Here is a 9,724-nt window from a genome sequence, read left to right as displayed (position 1 = left end):
GATCAACCTGGAGACATGGAAGGTGTCCCTGCCCATGGCAAGGGTTTGGAATGAGATAATCTTGAAGGTCCCTTCCCACCCAAACCATTCCACGATTCTTTGTCCCAGTTCAGTGCCGAGGTGAAATCCAGTGTGGAGAGAGCTGCCAAACTTCCCGCAGCTCCAGTCTGTGTCAAACCCACCCAGGTGTGAAAGCCACAGCTCTCTGCTCAGCTGGCTCCTTTGAGCCTTGTCCCACCGAGGGGACACATGTCCTTTCCCTGAGGGCACCTTCCAGAAGCTCAGTTACGGGAATCACCTGACCATTACACATTCCAGAGGCTTGGAAGAGGGATGGAGTGTCTGCCAAAGCTGTGCCAATGTAATGGTTTTTAAGCCAGGCAGAGACACGTTGGATCCTGGCCATACATTGTAGGGGATTGTAGTAAAATCAATTAGGAGGAACAAGGCTGCTGTGACTAATGAGCTAATGAGTGGTGCCTTAGTGAAAATGGCTCTAAAGGAGCTGCAGGGTTGGATTCCTGACTCATTATTCATGGGGATAGGTCAGAGTCAGGCTTGACATTCTCTGTTTTTTACTTTTTTTTTTTTTCCCCAGCTTTCTCTTTAACTTTTAAAGACATTCCTCATCAATGGAGGAGATGGAGAAGGGCAAGGATACCCGTTTAATTCCTTTCTTTCTGGAGCAAAAACCTCAGCTCCAGAGAATTTTGGTGTCTGTGAGGGACAGGTGGGGACTGTGGTGTCTCAGAGGTGAAATTCATGGTGATTTAATCCCTGGCATCTTCCCAGCAGCAGTTCAGTGCTCAGAGTAACCCATCCTTGGTGATTCCATGAGTGCCTTTCATCCCTGACCTGTGGAGCTGCTGGAGTGAGTCCAGAGGAGGCCCTGGAGATGCTCCAAGGGTTGGAGCCCTTCTGCTCTGGAGCCAGGCTGGAAGAGCTGGGAATGTCCAGCTTGGAGAAGAGAAGGCTCCAGGGAGACCTCAGAGCCCCTTCCAGAGCCTGAAGGGGCTCCAGGAGAGCTGGAGAGGAACTTTGGAAAAGAGGTGGAAGGACAGGACAAGGGGGAATAGCTTTAAACAGGAATGCGGTATGGTTAAATGGGATATTGGGAAGAAATCCTTCCTTGTAAGGGTGGTGAGGGGCTGCAATGGAATTCCCAGAGAAGCTGTTGCTGCCCCATCCCTGAAAGTATCCACGGCCAGGTTGGAGCAACCTGGGATAGTGGAAGATGTCCCTGCCCATGGCAAGGGTTGGAATGGGATGATCTTTAAATCCTCTTCCAAAAAAGCTCAGCACGAGCAGATGACAGGGTCATGTCAGCACCCCTCCACCCTTAAATCCAATCCCGTCTTTCACTCCTGCATCTGCCTGCTCTGGAAATTTGGGATTCACTGGAGGAACATCAAGAGCTGATTAGAGTAATGAAATGGAGAGCTCAAAATAATTAAGAAGGCTCTCAGTGCCTGCAGCCTTTGGTCCCTGAAACTCTGCCCTGGAGGTGGATGAGGAATTTTAGGATTTGCAATGGAATTGGGCAGCCTGGGAGGGTGAGGGATTTTGAGATTTTCAGGCTGGATGTAAGTGAGTCAGGGCTGATGAAGATGCCTCCACCCTGAGACTGCCTCAGCTGGCGAGGTAGGGCAGGAAAAGAGTTTGGCATGGGATTCCCAGGCTGGAAGTAAACATTTGGCTGAACTTTTCCTTGTATTTATGACAACAAACTCATCTGAAGTGTGAGAGTTTTTTGTATTAATTTCCATTTGAACAGATACACTAAAAATTGTATATATATTTTTTTAATCCATCTTGTGATGAGACAGATTTATGCAGATTGTGTGTCTTTATTTTTTTTTCTGCAATTAGTGGGAAGCCCCCCTCAGTAGGACAGGTTGTGGTTTCCTACAAAATAAAAACAGGAATTCAACAAAACAATATTTGAATATTCTCATTAGTTCTTGTTAATTTTTTTTTTTTTTTTGGTGAGTTGCTAGCCCTGCAAAGCAGCAGCACAGGGTGTGCATAAAAGAGGAGACATTTCAGGACTCAGATAAGATCAACTGAAACCATAAACAAGGTGTGTTGACACCCCTCCAAAACCACCCTCCGGAGCGAAGGAGGGAAGAGGATTTAGAGCAGGGTGGTGGCGGAGATTCTTCCATCCAAGATTTTCTAAGGCGAGGGAGATCACATTTCAGCTGTGCAGGTGGAACCAGTCATTTAACGCATATTGTTTGAGGCCACTTAACACCAGAAACCAGAAGCCACACCCCATCAATGTTTTTTTCTTTTCTTTTTTTTTTTTTTTTTTGTTCCATATGAACAAGGCAAACCCCATCAGAGGATTTCGCCTTTTTAATAGGATTATAATATTTTCTGCTGAACACGAGGAATGCTAGACCTGGAATATACCTAAATGTCTTTCCCTAGGTAATTTTTGGGGCTGGTAATAACTGCTTAGCTCTCATAATCCACATAATTACTGTATTAGAGAGGCAACTGTGAAAACAACCCGTCGGAATTCCTGAGGATGGAAGTCTCCCAGAAGTTGTGTTTGGAAAAGTGACAGGGATTGCTGAAATGCTGGGACCACCTTTAGATTGGGTATTAGGGAAAAATTCTTTCCCGTGAGGATGGGGAGGCCCTGGAATGGAAATTTGAGAGGAGCTGTGGCTGCCCCATTCCTGGAAATGTCCAAGGCCAGGTTGGATAGGGTTTGGAGCAGCCTGGGATAGTGGAAGTTGTCCCTGCCCATGGCAGGAGGTTGGGATTATATGGTCTTTAAATTCCCTTCCAACCCAAGCCATTCCATGATTGTGGAGCTTTAGATTTGGAGACATGATGATTGGATTTTTTTAATCCAGCATTCCTAGAAAAACTTTTAACATTCCAAGGCAGGACAAAACAAATTAGCCTCAAGTCGCACCAGGGAAAGTTTGGATTGGATATCAAGGAAAATTTCTTTGCAGAAAGGGTTGTCAGGCATTGGAACAGGCTCCAGGGTAGTGATGGAGTCACAAACCTGGAAGTGCTCAAAAATGGCACTTGAGGAGAGGGTTTAAAGGAGAAAATGGTGGTGGTGCTGGTCTGACTCTGGATGTGATGATCCTGACATCTTTCCCAATGATCATCCTTAATGATTCTATGATTCCAAGAGTTGATGTGAACAACTCTGGATAAAGTTCCTTCAATGGTGGAATAAAAAAGGTGGTGAGGATATCTCCAACATCATCTTGGATTCAGCTTTTCCCCATTCCTCAGTAAAACTCTGTGTTGGGAGGGTGCCTGGCATAGCCACCAAAAGGCTCTTCCTTCCCAGTTTTTGCAATTCCACACTTTGTTCGTCCCATGTTGGAGGAGGATTTCCTGGCATGGAGCTGGCCTGAAGTGCAGGAAAATCCAGCAGATGCCTGGGGCAGCAGGGTTGGGAATGGGAAAAGCGTTTGGGAAGCAAAAACGTCATGAGCTTGCAACCACGTTTGGAGAGATTTGGCTCAGAGCAGAGGGGTTTTTCCATGCCATCTTCCTTGGGATAAGGAGCCTGAAGAGATTCCTTTGGCCCAAGCTTTTGGGTCCTGGTCCTGTTTTTTTCCTAGTGCTCCATTTACTTTTTCCACTGAGTGAGTGATTAAAAGTCAGATTTCCACTTCTAGACCAGGCCGGACAAGGCTTGGAGCAACCTGGTCTAGTGGAAGGTGTCCCTGCCCATGGAGAGAGTTTGGAATGAGATTATCCCTTCCAATCCAAACTATTCCATGATTCTCATCCTCCTGATAAACTGTGGACTTCACTGAAGGTGAAAACGCAGAGGAGAAATATCCATGAGGTTCAATTCCTTGGTGTTCACACCCACCAAGGTGTTTTTACCCAGGATTTCTTGAAACCACTCCAAAAAAGGAGAGGAAATATCCCCAAGCTGCAAGACAAGACCTGGACACCAGGATTACTTAACACCCCAGGCTTTCCACATCCTGCTTGGACACAAAACACCAGACTTAACCAATCCCAGCCATTGTCCACCAGGCAAAAACAAATTTTCTTCTCCAAAGAACATGAAAAGACATGACGGAGTAGCAAGAGGTGGGGCCTGCTTTGGAGCTCCTTCAATTCATTTATAGCTCAATGAGAGTCGTTTTTCCAGTAGATTTGGATCTGGGGACGGAATCCGTGCATGGCAAATCACCGGGACGTGTGACATTGGTGAAGAGTGGTGACAACCCAGGGACCAGACAGCGAGGGCTGTGCAAGATGAAGGTGTTTCTGTCTCTTCTGTTGGCTGCTGTCACTTGCATGGATTTGGGTGAGTTCCTGCTCGGATTTATCCGAATTCCTTCAGGACATGCAGCGTGGTGGGGTAGGATGTGCCCCATTCCATCTGAAAGCCACATCTCTGACTTTAGGCAGTTTTCAGGGAAAAAGAAAATCTGTCTTTGGAATTTTCCATATGTTCAGGATGGTGATGGTGTCATTTGGATTGTCAGGTCAGGCTCTTTAGGAAGTTTCACAAGGCAGAGTGTGATTAAACCCTGTCATTCCTTTAATGCAAATTCCCATTCTTGCTTTTTCCATGTTCGTGCTCTATCTCACTCATTTTTTTTAACATTATTTTTAACTTTCTGCACCTTTTTTGATACTTAGCCCTAGATGTCAGTTCCATGCAGCATGTGTAGGAGCTCTCAAAAAATGTTATATGTGGGATTTATACAATTTTAGCTGTTAGGAATGGGAAAGATGGGCTGGGACACTGCTGGAGGCCCAGGTACTCCAGGTATTCTATGTTTATCATAAAATCATGGAATGGTTTGGGTTAGGAGCGACCTTAAAGATCAAAGTGAGGCACTGGAACAGATTATCCCAAAAAGCTGTGGATGCTCATTCCTGGAAGTGTCCAAGGCCAGGCTGGGCTGGGCTTGGAGCAATCTGGTCCAGTGGAAGGTGCTGCTGCCCATGGCAGGGGGTGGAATGCCATGATCAGAAAGGTCCCTTCCAGTCCAAACCATTCTGTGATTCCATTCTATGGTTCCATGATCCTCCCTCCATCCTTTCTGTCCCTTGTTTCTACCACCACGCCAACCTCCTGGACAAAAATTGATGATCCCAAGCTTTGCTGGTGTTCTCCTGGATGTCCAAGGTAATTAATGAGCAGGATCAGTCCAGGATCTGTGACTGTTCATTGGGATATTCTCAGATCCAGACAGTGCCAGCTCTGATTTTATCTGTGCCTGTCTGTGGAGCTCTGTCAGGATTTTTAAACTCCTATTTATTTCCTTTTGCAAGGACATTTTCAGTTCTTCCCTCCTTGCTGAGCAGATTCTGCAGGGGAGAAACAGGTGGTGGCTTGTTTGGTTTTCTTTTCAGAGAGGAACACAAATCCTGTGGGTTGCATTTGTCCAGCATCCTGAAATGTGAGACTAAAAGAGATGCTTCCTCCTAAAGATGAATTTCACAACTGTCAGACTTGAATTAGTGCAAACAAAGCCATCAGGTCATGATGGGCAAAGCAAGAGAATAAAGTTTGCTTTAGCAGGAAAATTGCTGTGTTTGTTTAAAAAGGGCTTTTTCTGGCTCATTAACGAGGATGGTGTCTGTTTTCACAGGGTGACTTGTTTGCCTGAGCCTGCTGACATCCCATTGGAGCTGGGAGGAGATGAATAATTTCTCCTTTTTAGCGAGGTCTTAAGGAATTTCAGCAGGAACGTCACACAGACAGGGTGACAAGGGCTTCCCAGACTGAAGAGGGGCTGTTGGGATGTGATGGCACCAAAATACATCAGTGTGGTTGTGGCACCCACTTTGAGGTGTCTGCTGAGGGGGTGGAAGAGAGCACCTAGAGGAGAGGACCCAGATAAAATGTTGGGTTCCTCAGAAAAACCCACAGAGAGCAAAATGCCCTGAAAAAACTTGTCAAAAATGGCTTTTTTTGGTGATAGGAAGCACCAGACACTGTTTTGATTTGATATCTTTAGCTTGGAGAGCTCCGTGTCACAAAAATCTGGGTTCTTCAGTGGTTTTCTCCAAAGTTTCTCCATCTCAGAAGACTTCAGGCACTGAAAGGCTTGGGCTGTGGCTATTCTGTGGTTGTAGGAACTGAGAAGAACCTGCAGCTCTCAAGGGCTTTACAACTTAACAGGGATGAGGAACATCTCTCAAGTAGTGAGGGACAAGGCAGGAGGAGCTGACTCAGGATGGATTTGGAGTCTCAAGTGACAAATTTTGTGTCTGTGGTCTCTGCCTAGAGCAGAACTTGTTGCATGCAATCCATTCATGGTGCTGCTGTTGGGTTTAATTCTTCTCTGTGAGGGTGGTGAGGTCCTGGCACAGGTTTTCCCAGAGAAGCTGTGGCTACTCCATCCTTGGGAGTGTCCAAGGCCAGATTGGATGGGGTTTGGAGCAACCTGGGATAGTGCAAAGTGTCCCTGCTCATGGCAGGCGTCTGGAACGGGAAGATTTTAAGGACCCTTCCAACCCAAACTGTTCCAGGATTTAAAATAACCCCTCACATTCTTCTTACAAACCCAGAATCTCAGCACAAGGGGAAGGATTGTGCTCAGTTTGTTCTCAGTATGATGGAGACAAATCCCTCCTGTCTGGGACACCCTCCCAGCCTTTGGGAAGAGCTGGCAGAGTGGATGGCACCAGAGGAAATTCTCACTGCTGCAACTCACGTCCAAATCCAACTTTTTTGTGTGTGTATCCAGATCCTTCACCAAGGGATAAACCTGACCAAGCTGACAAATTTCTGTGATAAAGAGACTGACCTGGTAGACAAGGGAGGAGCTGTGGATATTTTCTACCTGGACTTCAGGAAAGACTGTGATGCTCTCTCCTATAAGATCGTGGGATCAGGGAATGGTTTGGGTTGGAAGGGACCTCAAAGATCATCCAGTTCCACCCCCTGCCATGGGCAGGGACACCTTCCACTATCCCAGGTTGCTCCAAGCCCTGTCCAACCTGGCCTTGGACACTTCCAGGGGTGGGGGGTCCACAACCTCTTTAGGAAACCTGTTCCAAAATCCTCATGGACAAGGCATGGGCTGGGTGGACATTTCTGAGGAAAAACTGGGACTTCTCAGGCCAGAGAAGTGAGGGTTCAAATTGGGAATCTTATAAATGTCAGTAAATTCCTGAAGGGAGAGAGCAAAGGGGACAGAGCCGGGCTCCTTTCAGCGATTCCCAGTGCCAGGATCAGGCAAAGAACAAAAAACTGAATGAGAGAAACATCAGGAAACACTTTATGACTGTCAGGTTGACTGAGCACTGGCAGAGGTTTCCCATGGAAGTTGTGTAATCTCCATCCTTGGAGATATTAAAACCCCACCTGGGGACAGCCCTGAATTAGAGGCTTTAGGTGGTACTGCTTGAGGGCAGGGATTGGGCTGGTGGAGTTCCAGAGGACTCTTCCAACCTCCCCTATTCTGATTCTGGGAGTTTGGAAGTGTGATGCTCCACTAAAGTCAAGGAGAGGCATAGATCCAGAAAACAGTGAAATAAATCAGCCCAAGCTCTTTCCTGTATCACAGGGTCTCTTGTGTGTGTGGCTCTCTCTTGTTTGACTCATCACAAGGGGTCTGAACCTGACCTGAGGCTGTGCTTTGACCACCACACCTTTGTGTTTCTCACTCCCACCAGTCCAAACACATTCTATTATTCCATTCCCATTCTCAGCATGATTACTTTGGAAAATCCCTCCCAAGACATACCTGGACAGGGTCCCCAGTGATCAGTGAGACCATCCTCATGTTTTTCCATCCTCCTGTTTTCCCTCCTCACAGGACACTCCTTGCAGTGTTACACGTGCAGGGATTTGACCCCAGTTCAGGAGTGCCAGAAAGTTGAGAACTGCACAGAGAAAGAGAACATATGCAAGACTACAATCTATTCCCTGGAGGATGGTAAGGACAATTACTTCTTCATCCATATTTTTAGCAGGCATCAGTGCTTCAACAATGCTGGTGTGGAGACCGGTTCCTCTTTCCACTTAAAAAGTGGAGAGGAACTCCCGTGGGAGCTCTGGCTCTCAGGCTGTTGTGGGAAGCAGTGTTTGTGTGAGGGAATATTTGGTGAATGCAAACTCCTGGTTAATGTTCAGAAATGAGATTTTAACTTTTTGCAGGGTCGTGTGGTGATAGGAAAAGGGGGAATGGCTTTAAACCTAAAGAGGGTGAGTTTAGATGAGGATTTTAGTGAGTTTGATTTAGGATATTAGGAAGAAATTGCTCCCTGTGAGGGTGGGGAGGCCCTGGAAAAGGTTTCCTGGAGAAGCTGGGGTGCCCCATCCTTGGAAGTGTCCGAGGCCAGGTTGGACAAGGCTGGGAGCAATCTAGGAGAGTGGAAGGTGTCCCATGGCAGAGAGGCTGGAATTTGACAATCTTTCCAACACAAACCATTCTATAATTCCATGACACCAACTCCTGGTCGTCAATGGTGATGCTCTCCCCTGTTTTTCCCATTCCTAACTGTTCCTGCTTTTTATCTTTGCCACAGTTTATCCCCACACAGGAGTCTTGACTGTCACCAAGATGTGCTCCTCTGTGTGTGAACCCTCTGACGTGGATGGCATCGGGATGACACGTCCTGTCACCTGCTGTTTCTCTGACCTGTGCAACGTTGATGGCGCAGCAAGTTTGGGGATCAGCGTTGTGCCAGTTGGGATCCTGGCAAGTTCCCTCTGTGCCTTTTTCTGGACTAGAGTGTGAGGGGATGACGGGAGCAATTTATTCTGAAAATTCCATGAAGAAAATAGCCCCCCAGCAGCCCAGCTTTCCATGTGGATGCCTCATGAACAACACTCAACAGCTCCCAAAAATTGTTTGTGTGGGTTTTTTGTTTTTTTTTTTTTTTAAATTTTGGGTAATATCCACACTTTCCCCACAACTAAGAGAGAAGCAGTACACAGGAAGGCCCAACTCAATTTTTAAAATTGATTTTTCAACAACACCCACAAAATTAACTATGGAGTTTTTTTGCTGTGCTGGTGTGATTGGGTTTGAAGTAAAAAATTAAAATGTCTGAAGTATATTTAAGGCAAAAAACCTCGACAAGAGCTTTCCCTATCTCTTTAAAGCAGGTCCTCTCTGCCCCATAATTTTCTGCTGTTCTTCCTAGATCTCCTTCTTTGTCCCCAAAAAAATTAAGGAGACATTTCTGTGTCCAAAATATGAGGCAGGAGACTGAACTTCCAATGCCAATGATCTGTTCCAGGGAGGTTAAAATCTCATGTTCTCTGTACCCTTTTGGGCAGAATAAAAATAATCTTGTGTTAAAACAGTTGTAATAACATTTATTTTTCCTTTCTTTTATTTCCAAACTCCATATTTCAGCATTGTTTAACAGTTAACAGAGTTGGGTTTTGGGGCACAGCAGACGGATGAGACATTTCCCATTATCCCTCACTGGAAGTGACTTTCCATCAACATTTCTTCCATCAACTCTCCTTGTACAAATCTATCTTTACAGTAGAAATCTATCTTTACTGAATTTTCACTGAATTCCCTGAATTCCTTGTGTGTCGCTCCAGGCTCCAACATTTTGATCCCTCCTGCTCTGGTTCTGCATTCTCCTATAATCCCCTTTCCAAGGTCCAGCAAAAATATCCTCCTCCAGTTAGCACCCTGCTCCTGACATTTGGGATAATCAATCCAAATGTGATATAAACTCTTCCATGTGGCAGATGTGGTTTCCAAGGGAGGTGGCACAATTCCCATCCTTGGGAAGATTTCAT

General features: G+C 46.0%; 1 protein-coding gene across 1 annotated transcript; it reads left to right on the top strand.

Moving 5' to 3' along the window:
* The first annotated feature begins 4,165 nt into the window (after window positions 1-4,165).
* Window positions 4,166-8,816, top strand: LOC135290342 (ly6/PLAUR domain-containing protein 2-like). The gene is made up of 3 exons (XM_064404260.1): window positions 4,166-4,303; window positions 7,776-7,895; window positions 8,488-8,816. The coding sequence occupies exons 1-3, from the start codon at window positions 4,252-4,254 to the stop codon at window positions 8,697-8,699; spliced, it is 384 nt and encodes a 127-aa protein (XP_064260330.1). The 5' UTR covers window positions 4,166-4,251; the 3' UTR covers window positions 8,700-8,816.
* The last annotated feature ends 908 nt before the right edge of the window (window positions 8,817-9,724 follow it).

Source organism: Passer domesticus, chromosome 1, assembly GCF_036417665.1.
Source record: "Passer domesticus isolate bPasDom1 chromosome 1, bPasDom1.hap1, whole genome shotgun sequence".
Lineage (NCBI taxonomy): Eukaryota > Metazoa > Chordata > Aves > Passeriformes > Passeridae > Passer > Passer domesticus.
The sequence above is the reverse complement of the archived record's forward strand: the minus strand, read 5'-3'. Positions and strand labels throughout refer to the sequence as shown.

What these genes read in the sequence shown, in the direction of transcription:
- LOC135290342 (XM_064404260.1), top strand. Translation starts at nt 4,252, where the DNA reads ATGAAGGTGTTTCTGTCTCTTCTGTTGGCTGCTGTCACTTGCATGGAT. An exon ending in TGTCACTTGCATGGATTTGG is followed by an intron (nt 4,304 to 7,775) that starts GTGAGTTCCTGC and finishes CCCTCCTCACAG; the next exon opens with GACACTCCTTGCAGTGTTAC. An exon ending in AATCTATTCCCTGGAGGATG is followed by an intron (nt 7,896 to 8,487) that starts GTAAGGACAATT and finishes TCTTTGCCACAG; the next exon opens with TTTATCCCCACACAGGAGTC.